Source organism: Glycine soja, chromosome 19 (assembly GCF_004193775.1).
Source record: "Glycine soja cultivar W05 chromosome 19, ASM419377v2, whole genome shotgun sequence".
Classification (NCBI taxonomy): Eukaryota; Viridiplantae; Streptophyta; class Magnoliopsida; order Fabales; family Fabaceae; genus Glycine; species Glycine soja.
In genome coordinates this window covers 2,150,626-2,164,843 of record NC_041020.1, presented here as the reverse complement: position 1 = coordinate 2,164,843, position 14,218 = coordinate 2,150,626, and the positions used below count along the sequence as shown (strand labels likewise).

The 14,218-nt window shown below is 36.2% G+C and overlaps 1 protein-coding gene across 1 annotated transcript; it reads left to right on the top strand.

The window, feature by feature from the left end:
- Positions 1-11,007: 11,007 nt before the first annotated feature.
- On the top strand, positions 11,008-13,980 carry LOC114400839 (mitochondrial outer membrane protein porin of 34 kDa-like). Its single transcript, XM_028363484.1, has 6 exons — positions 11,008-11,162; positions 11,281-11,348; positions 11,724-11,834; positions 12,646-12,732; positions 12,824-13,032; positions 13,427-13,980. The coding sequence occupies exons 1-6, from the start codon at positions 11,114-11,116 to the stop codon at positions 13,731-13,733; spliced, it is 831 nt and encodes a 276-aa protein (XP_028219285.1). The 5' UTR covers positions 11,008-11,113; the 3' UTR covers positions 13,734-13,980.
- The last annotated feature ends 238 nt before the right edge of the window (positions 13,981-14,218 follow it).

Sequence of the window (14,218 nt, the reverse complement as noted above, 5' to 3'; positions counted from 1 at the left end):
TGTTGCATAGTGCTTGGTGAGTTCATCATTCATATAGAAGGAGACTTGCTTAAATAAGAGTGGTAATCCATGAAAAGTGAAGGTTGTGATCCCAAATTTAGCCACGCAAAATGTGGCATGCAAACTGTTCTGTTTTGGAAGTATAAAATCTCATCCAAACTTGAATATGAAACGGTCTCTTTCCACTAGGTTAAGTATAACCACTAACTTGGTATCATTAATTAGTTGCTCTGATGCATTCTTATGCAAGTATGGCAATTTTCCAAATTTACTATTTTTTTTTGGCAATGCGTTATTATTGGCCTAACTTGTCAACATTGTGTTTTGGCTTCTGAGCCAGAAGGATACACATGCACTCCTTTGGAGAAAAGGTTGGACCATATATTTTGAAACAATTGTCAGCTTTTGATTTAATTGCTTGGTCAACTGTGGCATCATCATAATTAACACGTTTCTCCAAGTCCTGAAATTTTGTGTTAGACCGTCTATGAAAGTTGTTGAATCAAAATTTTAATTTTTAAGTAATCATTTATCTAATTTGATTATATAATTTTTATTTTAATATATATTTTTGAATCATCAAGTCATAATTTAAATTTTATAATAATTGTTTATATGATTTTAATATAATTTAATATTAATAGATGATTATTAATTTTTAAAACTTAATCTTTATATATATATATATATATATATATATATATATATATATATAAAAGATAATTATGACTCAATATCTCTTGATTTATTGTTATTATTATATATTTATTAAATATAAATAGAGAAAATTAATAAAATAAAAAAATATAATTACTCCAAAATAGTAGTAGTATTCATTTTCCCTTTTCCATAATTCCATTGGTGTTACTATACTCCTCTCACTTCTCTAAACAACAACACTGGTAATAATAATATAAAATTTTAATTATACTAAATGAGTGTTCAATTTATGATGTTACGAAAGTTAGTCTACTCAAATCTCCAGTAATATCATATAATTAAAATTAATATATTTAAAATCATTAAAAATATTATTTTAAAATAATTAACATTATATCAACAAATTAGCCCTATTTAATAAAAACAACACTTTTTCAACAAATTTAAAATAAATTTAGATTTTGATAATAAATGAATTTAGTAGTTACTACATATCAACCATAAATAAAATAAACATACAAATTTTAATAATTATTTAGTATTACATATTCATATTTATTATTTTTACATTCCTTTTTAATGTATATTTTTTATATAAGAAAAATAGAGTTGAAAATGGAAATAAATATTTGATCATATATTTTCTACTTATTTCATATATATTATGTGAGTGAAAAATTACTCACACTATTATTATGATTTTTTTGAAAATCATTATTACGATTATGTGTTATAAAATTAGACTCGTACCGTTAATGGCTTTAGAGTTAAGTTAATTATTTTTTAATTTTCTCTTATTTAAATATTAATAAATATGAAATATATAGTTTATAAGGAAATATTAAATAAATTACTTTAATAAACTATAATATTTTGATATAATTTATTTTATAATGATAACCTCACCATAAAAATTGACAATCTGATATGCTTAATAGATACTCATAATACTAAAAAATTCCATTGGCAATCAATTGTTTATAATAAATTATAAATTAATAATAATTTTATTTTTTAATATTTTATAATGCATGTGTTTAACAAATTTTACTTTAAATAATTATAAATTTTATTTTTCTTTTGAATTTATCCATTTCATATAGGTATTACATTATTATTATTTAAAAATTACAATGAATTTATACCTTGATTTATTGTTACGGACGTAGGCTGGTGGAGTCCTATTCTAGTTTCCTTCCCATGGTTAACTGGTTAAGTGATAAGTAGTTATGTGCATTCTTACCGAGAGGTTCAAGGCTTAAATCCTAATTTATTATTCTGACACAGTGCCCATGGGAGAGAGAGGAATGACACATGAAGTTGCTTATGGAGATGTGAAAGCAAAAAAGAGAGACATAAGTTGCTTATGGAGATGTAAAAGAAAAAAGAGGGGTAAAATAATAAATTTGATCTTTCTATTTGTTTCAGAATTTAATTTTTATTATTTTATAATTTAATTTATAAATTTAGTCTCTTAGTTTTTTGTAATTTCGTTATTTTAGTTCTTAATCCTAAAATTGGATGTTGACAGTTAATTGTTCACTTTGATTGTCATGTGTCACACTTTTATTGGACGTTAACCATCACGTGTTGTGATTTTAGTTGAGGTTGACATTAATTAGGTGTAAGAAATTTAAACGAGCGACACGTGGTGGTCTACGTCCAATAATCCAGTAAAAGTGCAACACGTAACGATCAACGTTGGCAAGTAATAGTCAATGTTCAATTTCAATCGGAGTTGGAGACTGAAATAACGAGATTGTAATAGAAGGACCAAATTTATAATTTTACCAAAAAGAAATAGCATATCATGTGAAGTTGAACATGGAAGCACAATTATGGTCTTATAAAAAATTTGGAATCTGGTTTGAGACCGATTTAATAGGGTAATTAACAATTATAGTATAGATATCTTTAAGAGAGTAGGAGGAGTGAAAGCAACAACAATTTATGAAATTCTAGACGAGTTCATATGGTTGAAGTGGAATTGATGAGCTTTTAATGGAAGGTCCAGATTATTTTCATTGTTTATTTATTTTTTCTTTTTATTTTCTCTGTCTTTCCAGATTTGTCCTTATCCTTTCTCTCTCACTTCAATGCCTGCAACTTTTGACAACACCTCCACTGCTAAGCACCCTACATTTTTGTTCTCCGTCATCTCCAAAGAACCATCGACAACTACATCTTTTTAGATCTTGAAGAAAATTACAGATTTAAGAATGAAAAAATTATGGACAAATACCGCAACGACAACCCCACCGTTGCGACAATGATACCTCCACCTCTTCCAACGTGTTATATTCAAAGAACCACCAAAACCAACATCGATTCAGATCTCAAAGGAAAATCCTTGTTTAAAAAAAGATTCAATAAATCAAAATACACATCGCAAACCAAAAAGCAAGCTTCAATCTCGGTCTGGACAGTACAAATTTGGATCTCAAGGGCATTGTACATATAAGACTATATAAGTGCATGGAAATATAGATATACCTCATTAGCTCCAGTTGTGTCATCCACATGAAACTCCAAGATTACATCATTCTTCCCTTGAAGTTATGTTTGAGAGACATCAACAAGAGGCACTTCAAAAGCTTGCTTTGAACCAACCATGAAAGCCAGCATATTCCTTGAAATAGAAATAAAAACACAAGAACATCCACTACTCTACTAGTATAACTGCTATAGCTTGGTTTTCGAGGCCCAAGAAAACCTCCCAGAAGCAAGAGGAGGAAGAAACGATCAAGTATTATTTCATGCCTTTCAACAGATGATTACACCGTATTTATAGGTAGTTACAAGCTTCTAGATGCATCCTAACTAACCCTAACAGAAGCTAAATAACTGACAGAAGGTATCTATGCCTTCTAACGCCTTGATCGTGCTCGCGATTCCTTCGAGAAGCTTCACACGTTCCTCCATTCTGCATGGCTTCTATCGTACCCTTCTAGATATGCTGGGGTGAGTCATTCCCTTCGTGGCCTCTCATTCCTTGCTTCCTACACCTCCCTTGCTAGTGACACCCCTTCCCTTACTTCTCCCATAACACTCCCCTGCCCATCTAGCAGCACCTTGTCCTCAAGGTGGTGAGTGCGCTTCAAGCTCGCCCAGTCTTCCCATGAAGTCTCTTCGGGTGGTAACCCTTGCCACTGAACGAGGACCATATGCATGGGTCCTGTCTCCGACGGAATGACTTTAGAAGCTACAATGGCTAAGGGTGTGATAATTGGGTGATTATCAGATGCTAAAGGGGGAAGGTCCATGACTGTTGTCGCCGTGGTGGGGTTCGCGGTGTAAGACTTGAGGAGTGAGACATGGAAAACCGGATGAATGCGTGAGTGTTCTGGAAGTTGTAACCGATAGGCTACCGTACCCATACGTTCAACTATTTGAAAGAGCCCATAATAGCGCTTACTCAGTTTTGAACAGGTGGTGCCTGTGACCGAAACTTGTCGTTGTGGCCTGAGCTTGACGAGGACCCAATCACCCACTTGGAATTCTTGATCACGGCGGTGGCGATCTGCATTTGTTTTCATTTGTGACTGATCTTTGAGTAGTTTGCGGTGCAACATTGCAAAAACTTCTTCCCTCTAACTGAGTATGGCGTCTACAGCTTCGACGGGAGAAGTACCGGCGATATAATGAAGGTAAGTGGGTGGTTTCCGGCCAAAGGTAATTTCGAAAGGAGTCATACCCGTGGTGGAATGAGAGGACGTATTATAGGATCATTCGGCCCAAGGTAGGTATCTTCCCCACGTTGCTGGTTTTTAATGCACGAAAGCTCTCAAATATTGCTCGATAATGCGGTTTGCGACCTCCGTTTGTCCTTCGGACTGCGGATGATATGATGAGCTTAAGCGCAACTTCGTACCACTCAGTGTGAAGAGCTCGCGCCAGAATTTACTAATAAACAACGGATCTCTGTCCGATACGATGCTTTTAGGCATGCCATGGAGGCACCCCAAGATTTCAATGAATAACAGGGCCACTGTGTGCGCCGTATGTTGGGTGGGCAACATACCTAAGTGCAAACCTTTCGAGAAGCGATCCACCATGACGAAGATGCATGTGTTGCCGTGATACGAGGGTAGTCCCGTAATAAAATCCATGGATAGATCTTCCCATGGTAGTGTCGGCATCGGAAGAGGGCAAAGGAGCCCGACTGGTTTACAATTATCATACTTAGTGTGTTGGCACGTTGCACAGGCTGTGACGAACTTGCGAGTGTCTTCCTTGATCGAGGCCCAAGTAAAATTATCATGAAGTCTTTGGAGAGTCTTTTGGATCCCCATGTGGCCACCTATAGGAGATTGATGAAACTCCTCAAGCAATTGTTTGATGAAAGAGGAGTTAGAGGGAAGCCATATTCGCTTCTTGTACATGATGAGTCCCTCAGTTAATGCATAATCTGGATACGAAGTTGGGTTTTCCTGAATTCGTCTGCGCAAGTCTTGAAATGTATCAAGAGAGGCTAGCTCCTTGTGGAGATCATCGAGGAAGACGAAGCGTGGCATCGAAAGGAAGAAGAGTGAAGCAGTGTAGTCTTCCTGTGATTTGGATAATGCATCCGCGACCACATTAGTTTTCCCAGCGCGATACTGAATGGAGTAATCAAACCCCAATAGTCTGGCTAAGTAACGATGCTGCTCCGGCGTTTGGATCGTCTGGTTCATAAGTTCACGTAAACTCTGATGGTCCGTTAAGATGACGAAGTGGTGGCCAAGTAAATACTGGCGCCACTTTTTAACGGCCGTCGTGATTGCTGTCAATTCCCGAACGTAAGTAGAAGCATTAATCAGCTTAGGGCATAATTGTTTGCTATAATAAGCTAGAGGGTGGCCCTTCTGGGTTAACACCGCCCCCATACCAGACCCTGAAGCGTCCGTTTCCACCACAAACGACGTAGTGAAGTTAGGCAACGCGAGAACGGGTGCCTCTGTGAGAGCCTTCTTGAGGTTTTGAAATGCTATCTCGGCCTCGTGACTCCATTCAAATTGACCGTGGCACAGAAGTTTGGTGAGGGAAGAAGCTAAAGCTGCGTAGCCTTTTATAAATCGTCTGTAAAATCCGGCGAGGCCTAGAAAGCCTCCCAATGCCCGCGGTGTGCGAGGTGTTGGCCACCGTGAGACAGCTTGTACCTTCTCCGGCACCGGAGTGACCCCGCTCGAGGACACTATGTGTCCCAAATACTCCAACTGCTCCTGTGCAAATGTGCACTTGGAAAGCTTGAGAGAAAACTTCCCTTCTACAAGAACCTGAAAAGCTTTCTCCAAGTGAAGAAGATGGTCATGCATGGTCCTGCTGTATATCAAGATATCGTCAAAGAAGACAATGATATACTTCCTGAGGTATGGTTGAAATAGTTGATTCATTGTGGCCTGAAAACTAGAAGGTGCATTGCACAATCCAAAGGGCATTACACGAAACTCGTAATGCCCTTGATGTGTTCGAAATGCAGTTTTGCAGATGTCCGCCGTGTTCATCAATATTTGATGATATCCTTGCATGAGATCAAGCTTAGAGAACCACTTTGCTCCGCCCAGCTCATCAAGTAACTCATCCACTGTCGGTATGGGAAAACGATCGCGGACCGTTATGGCATTAAGGGCCCTATAATCGATACAAAACCTCCATGATCCATCTTTCTTTCTTACCAACAAAACTGGGGATGAAAATGGACTCGAGCTAGGTTGTATGAACCCTTTCTCTAGCATAATAGCTACATGTTCTTCGATCTCCTTTTTCTGAAAGTAAGGATATCTATATGGTCTAACGTTTACTAGAGTTGAGTTAGGCAATAGATTGATGGTATGATTTGTGGATCGCGATGGCGACAGGGTCGTGGGAGGTTGAAAGAGGGACGCGTATTTGGAGATTAATGTGTTGATTGCCGACAAGGGATGGTTTGGAGAAGAGTTGTGTGTGGTTGCTATTTCGACACGAATGTGGAAGAAGGTTGTAGTAGGGTTTGTGTGTACGAACCTGCGTAGTTGAGATGGTGACACTGGTTCGATTCCCTTCTCGCGATCTCCATGGAGTTCTATGAGTTTACCCCCAGTGATGAACTTCATTGTTAGAGCACCGTAGTCTGTTAAGACTGGTCCGAGAGTCTTCAACCATTGCACCCCCAGAACCACATCCACTCCACATAATGGCAATGCATGGAAGTCAATGGTGAAGGAGTGTTGTTGTATGTTAACCTGAATCGCCGTACACAGCTGATTACAGTGAATCTCCTCGCCATTCCCCACCGTGACCCTAAGCGGTGTTGTTTCAGTGGTTTTTAATCCTAAGCTCAGTACCACCCCGATTATGGAGGAAATTATGAGTGCTGCCTCCATCTATCAAGATGTTGATAGGCCGGTCATTAATGTATCCTTTAAGGCGTTACGTCTCTGGTGCTAAGTGGCCAGATAATGCATGTAAGCTTAGCTGTGCCGGCGGGGATTCCGGTAGCAACTCCTGAGTTGGTGCATAGTCTCTTGACCTTCGATCGTGATATCCTCATCATCCATAACTAAAAGAAACAATGAAGATGCACATTTGTGGCCACGAGAGAATTTCTCATCGCAGTGAAAGCATAGTCCCTTTTCCCTGCGCGAGGCCAATTCTTCTGGTGTTAAACGTTTAAAAGGAATTGAGGAGGAAGTTCGTACCGGTGTTGGTAGTAAAGGTTGTGTAGAGTTGTTTGATGATGAGCGTGTGCTAGAAGGTCCTGTGGAGACTAATGGCCGATATGGCGGTGGCCGGTGAGCATCGAGAAGTTTTTCTTCCTGTAATCGTGCATAGGATACTGCCTGAGCTAAGGATATCGATTGTAAGACTTGTACTTCTCTGTGAATCGTTGGATTCAATCCTAAGATGAAGCAACTCAAGACGAATGGAGCCGGTAATCCTACTATCCTGTTAGCCAAGAATTTGAATTCTGAAAGGTACGCCGATACCGACGAACGCTGTTGTAATTTGCAGAGTAATCCCGTAGGATCTTCATACGTGGATGTTGCAAATCGTGAATGAAAAGCATGTAGAAAAGCTGACCATGAGGATAACTGCGCGTTTCGATGCATCCATTGAAACCACGCGAGTGCTGGTCCCTCCATGTAGAAGGAGGCAATGGTTAACCTCTCGTGATCCGGCGTAGAGTGAAACTCAAAGAATTGCGTAATCTTGAAGGTCCAGCCGGTTGGATCAGATCCATCAAACCTCGGGACATCAAGCTTCATACGGTGAAAAGAGGTTTGAGTCTGCGGCGTGTGTCCGGCAGACGACGACGACGGAGACTGCGGTTGCGGTTGATTCGCCTCAAGCTGAGACATTCGCTGGAGAAGATCATCAATCTTTGAATTCATAGCAAGTTGCGAAGCAATGAGCTTGGCAATTGCATCTTCCAAACGCTCTGATGATGCCTTCGAACGTGTGCCATCTGCCATTGATGCTCAATGAAAGCACCACTGTTATAGCTTGGTTTTCGAGGCCCAAGCAAACCTCCCAGAAGCAAGAGGAAGAAGAAACGATCAAGTATTATTTCATGCCTTTCAACAGATGATTACACCGTATTTATAGGTAGTTACAAGCTTCTAGATGCATCCTAACTAACCCTAACAGAAGCTAAACAACTAACAGAAGGTATCTATGCCTTCTAACGCCTTGATCGTGCTCGCGATTCCTTCGAGAAGCTTCACGCGTTCCTCCATTCTGCATGGCTTCTATCGTACCCTTCTAGATATGCTGGGGTGAGTTGTTCCCTTCGTGGCCTCTCATTCCTTGCTTCCTGCACCTCCCTTGCTAGTGACACCCCTTCCTTTACTTCTCCCGTAACAATAACTTTAGAAGCAGTCAAGTCAAATTTTATCAAGCAAGCTCCACCATTAGAAAAATGCATTGATTGCCAAAGAAGAAAACAAGAATAAGATACAGTTCCTCTTTGAGAAGTCAACCACCACCACCATAACCCAAACACACACACACAAATAAAAAACCACTTTCCTATCTTAACAAGTTTATTTCACTTAAAATTGCACATAATGTAATTACCAAACAACACTTTTGGTTTGGTTAATTAAATTGAATCCCAACAGTATTTTCATTCATTTTATGTGGAAAAAGGAATTCAAACTTTTGGTTTGGTTTCTTATACTTTGTTTTATTAACTTTGACAAAAGTAAATATTGAGACGGCTTGGACTTGGATTGCTATCAAATGCTGGATGCCTGGATCTTAATTTCTTATATTGTTATTTTATACGTATTTTGCAGGATGTTGTAAGTTTGATCAATTATTTCCAAAACACCTGTGGGATATTGGTGGAAGAGAAGCAACTTTCTGTTAGCGGACGTAATTGGGGAGAAGTTGATCTAAATGGTTGGTGAAATTACTTGAACTGACTTATGTGTTGTTGTTGATATTCTCTACATGTATCTCAAACATCTCTCTTTGTCATCCTTACTTGCTAAAGATTTTGTAAATTTAGTGTTTGGGGGGAAAGAGTTAGTTTGACATTAAGTTATGTTTGATATAGCATCACTCATGAGGAGATGGTATGTAATATTTTCAGCAAATGGTAGGGCTTTTCATTTTCAAATAACATCCAGTTTTTTCTTGGAGAGCATTGGTTTTTCTTGATAGTGCAGGATGATTTCCATATATGAAGAAATGTGTTTGATTTGAATTAATTTTTAATAATGAATTTCAATATAAGTTTTTTTTATTGAACTTAAAAGTTATTTAAAATTATTTTAATTTATAGTTAATTTTGAAATATTTTGTACAATCAAATTAAACATTTAAAATAAGTTTTAAACACAAAATCAACTTTTTAATATCAAACCATACACACTTCATATGCTTCCTTCCAAACACGCTGCAATGAAGGAGTGTAATAATTCATAAATATAACTCCGTGTTATTTATTCTCACTTACCGTTTCTTTTCAAAAATAAATTGTCGAAGGCAAAATTATGATTGCAAATGAGGAACGAAGGATCAAAACAAAAAATTATTATTAAGAAGGTTTAACTCAATTAATTAAATAAAGTATATAAATATTATAAATTTTTTAATATTATGTTTAATTTTTACTAATTAAAAAAAAAGAAAAAAGAATTGTAGAGAAAGAAAGGTGAAACGCACGAACTAAGAGATGACCCAGTGCATGCGATAACAAGATTATGAATGCGGGAGTACATATAATTAATAAAGGAGGTATATTTATCAACAGAATAAAGGAGTTGAGTGCTGCAACGAAGCCCAACAGGGGAATAGAAAAAAGAATAACAATAGCTTTGACTTTAGCCCAATGAAAAGACAAGACAAAAGAAACTCAATTGTCAAACCCAGTTTAATTACTAATTAGTCTAATAATCAATGACATAAATTATTTTTTAATACACATTATAATAAATTCTAATTAGAAAAAAATAGTAAAAAGTATTAAATTCTATTTGTTACTGAATAGTCTCTTCTTCTTTATTTTTTTTTACTGAAAACTAAACAGTCTCTTTAATATTAATAACATTACTAAAATTTTAAATTTGCACACAATCCTAAATTTATTTAAGTCTATGGTTTTTTCCCCTTAATTAAATAGACATAATTTTTTTGAAATATTTATAGAGAAGAAATATAAGTCCCTTATTAGTTACATCTTTATGTCTTTATTCTCAAAATTATGTATTATAATAAATTATTACATTACTTTAATTTTAATAACTACTAGTATACAACTGAATAAAGATAAATTAATTTTACATCAATTCTACCAAATTATTAAAAAAATGAGTTGTTAAATTAAAAATCATCAAAAGTGACTGAAAATATTAATGTTAAAAGTAATTATTACACAATCAAACAACTTTATTATACATGCCTATATTACTATCCATAATTAAATTAAGGTATAAATACATTCAATACTTTATTATACATGACTATATTACTATCCATCATATTTCATCGTTTCGTCAAAAATTAAAAAAAAAAATCCATCATGTCTTCAATTTTCTTTCCATTTTTTTCTACTTTACTTTTATTTCATATACTTCCATTAATTTAATCATAATGTGTGATAAAAATTTAAACCTAACTAGTAATTATTATAGGCTTCATTCTAAAATTTTAATTGAATTTCATTCCACCGTAACTTGAAGAATATATAAGATGGAGCAAAGAAATTATCCAACTATTTTCTCCAATGTAAATGTAAATTAAAATTCAGCCATGGCTTGGAGAAAAAGAAATTATTCCGACGGCCATAAGCTTCCCAAACCCCACTCCATTTCCAAATCAACGGTCCACATCTTCTTCCTCTGAAAACACCAAAAAAGAAAAAAAAAGAAATCAATTTCCGAAATTAGGGTTTCGACTATTACATATATTCTCCAAGGTGTTTCCACTGTTTAGCTCTCACACTGTTCTTCTTCTTTGTCTTCCATTTCCAATTCTCTGTGTAGAAGCCATGTCTAAGGGTCCTGGTCTCTACTCTGACATTGGCAAGAAAGCCAGAGGTTCTTTCTCTCTCTCTCTCTCTCTCTCTCTCTATATATATATATATATATATATATATATATATATATATATTTGATATTTTATTTTTTAAAAAAATGTTTTTTTTTTTAATTGTAGATCTCCTGTTCAAGGACTACCACAGTGACCAGAAGTTTACCATCACTACCTACTCACCCACTGGAGTTGTAAGCTATTATTTATTACTATTATTATTTTTTAATTATTATTATTATGAGGATGATGATTATGATGATGCTATATTTCTAGGACTGATTGAAACTGGGTTTATTCCTTTTTGGGTTGGGGTTTATTTGATATGAGAGTATTTGGGAGGTGAGGGTGGTTGTTCCATTGGAAGATTTGCTTGTGTGGGGAATGGTATTTGTGATGTTGTGTTGCTTTGGGTGGTATTACTGTGATAGCATTAGCAATGTTGTGTTGTTAGTGCTTCAAATCATGTGTGGGACATGGATAGGTATTAGGTGTTGATGCATGGTTCTGAGAATGTTACTTACTTTGTTGCTATCTCCTTCTGTGTTTTGTGTGTGATCCTGCTTTAGGCTATAACATCCTCGGGGACCAAGAAAGGTGACCTTTTTGTGGCGGATGTTAACACCCAGTTGAAGAACAAGAACATCACCACTGATATCAAAGTGGACACCGGTTCCAATGTAAGTTCACCGTTGTTGTTTGGAAATGTTTTGTTCTTCTCTGTGCTTTTGGGCGTGCAAAACTATGAAAACCAATTTTGGTGGTTGATATATGTTTTACTAACCTTGCAAGGTGGGATTTTAGTTGGTTTCAATTTGTTGGTATATGTTCATGTTATGGTGGTGTCAGTGTGTAAAATAATCACCGCTGACTGGCTTGTTCTGGTTTCTTATTGTTTTGAAACCACTTACTGTTAACTTTTTCAATTAGTCTGCTCAAGCCCTGCTAAAAGGGTAGTGTGATGGATGGGAGGTAGAATTGAAATTGGAAGTAGAAAACTTCAAAATAAATTCTAAAATTGATAGTATTGTAGAATTGAAATTGGGGGGCTTTAGTTATATGCTGGCTGTGTAATTGAAGGTGTTTCTATATGTCCCCACTCCTTTATTGTAGCTGTTTGCAAATGCCCTTAATGCTCATTCAATACGGAAGGGTGTTCTGATTTTGATTTCAGCTTCAATGAGCTGAGTGGGTGAGGAACCCTGTTGAATCTCTTCGTGTGTATATATGATGGCAGTTAAAATTCATAATTTACAACAGATATCCAATGCACTATTCCTAAACTTGATTTACATTTAAGCAAATTGGGCAATGGGGATATTTGAGGGATTTCATTGGTATTATGCTTGGTGTTTGATATTTGCACAATGTCAACCAAAATCATCATATGCTTCTTGCCACTATGTCAATTTGCTTTTATGTTCTTTAATTTACACAGACCTATTCTATTGCATGAATTTCACTAAAGTTGATAATGCATTTGCACTCCAGCTTTTCACAACTATCACTGTCAATGAGCCTGCTCCTGGTCTCAAGACTATTTTTAGCTTTAGAGTTCCTGATCAAAGGTCTGGAAAGGTAAGATAAGTCAGTCATTTTGTATGGGAAGGTTTGATTCTTCACCAGAAACCATGATTTACTAAATTTGAGAAACTTCATCATGAAACAGGTGGAAGTCCAGTACTTGCATGACTATGCTGGAATAAGCACCAGTGTGGGTTTAACAGCAAACCCAATTGTCAACTTCTCCGGCGTTGTAGGAACTAATGTACTTGCCCTTGGTACTGATGTTTCTTTTGACACCAAGATTGGGGAGTTAACTAAATTCAATGCTGGATTGAACTTCACCAAAGATGATTTGGTTGCCTCATTGACTGTGTGAGTGATTGTTGTCCCTTTTGAGATAATTCTTCTAATTTAAGTGATTTGGTCGTTGCACCTTCTATAAGTTACATTTGGGAACTATGGAAATTTCAAATTGATCTTGAGCATGTTTGTTCTGCTTGTGAATGACTTGGGGAAAATTACTATAGTTTTGTAAAGCTTCAGAGCTGATTAACAAACCTAATGAGGCTCCATCATGATTGCAATTTCCTCTCTTGTTTTTATTTCTGTTTACATGTAGTGACCTCACCTAGTTAGACAAGACTTTGTTGAAATATTTTCCTATTTGAATATACCGTATAAAATCTCTTTCTCTGGTCTGTTGTGTTTACACTAATTGATAGTATGAACTTACATTTTTGCATGTATGACGAATTCTTGTGTGCAGGAATAACAAAGGTGATTCCCTGAATGCTTCATACTACCATACAGTCAATCGCTTGACCAACACAGCTGTTGGTGCTGAGGTAACTCACCAATTCTCAACCAATGAGAACACCCTCACACTTGGCACCCAGCATGCATTGGATCCATTGACGACTGTGAAGGCTCGTGTCAACAACTTGGGCAAGGCAAATGCTCTCATCCAGCACGAGTGGCGTCCCAGATCGTTCTTCACCATTTCTGGGGAGGTTGACACTAAGGCCATTGAGAAGAGTGCAAAGGTTGGATTAGGTTTGGCCCTCAAACCCTAAGGAATTTTGAGCCATCCTGGCAAGAGCATTAGGAGAAAGCACATAGCTGTCTGTTGGACTGAATTTTTGTTCTAGGTTGGTTGTCTTGTACGGAAGTGTTCATGGTATTTTGATGCATTGAGCAAATTCAAGGTTGTATAAATAAGTGATAAACTATTTCTATAAACCATATGTTATTCGAAAATCACCACAAGATTTTGAAAGTCTTTGTCGATATGAGGATTGAGGCTCATTATTGAGGTTTCAACCTGCGAGTGAATTGCGGATAATTAAACTTCCTGCCCTTCAAATTAAAGTTTTTATACAAAGATTAAGAAAAAAAACAGTAAATAATTTTACTGAAATATTCTTTCAATTTTTTTAAAATGCTATAATTAAATATTTGGAAGAAAGTGGGAATAAAAGTTTTAATATTTTACTGGAAACTGAAAATATTAATTTAATGACTTTTTAATTTTGTCAATCAATGAATTATTTATATCTTG

Bases quoted from the DNA above. Each gene is read 5' to 3' on its own strand.
- LOC114400839 (XM_028363484.1), top strand. From the start codon at position 11,114: ATGTCTAAGGGTCCTGGTCTCTACTCTGACATTGGCAAGAAAGCCAGA. The intron at 11,835-12,645 runs GTAAGTTCACCG...TTTGCACTCCAG, and splicing joins AAGTGGACACCGGTTCCAAT to CTTTTCACAACTATCACTGT. The intron at 12,733-12,823 runs GTAAGATAAGTC...ATCATGAAACAG, and splicing joins CTGATCAAAGGTCTGGAAAG to GTGGAAGTCCAGTACTTGCA.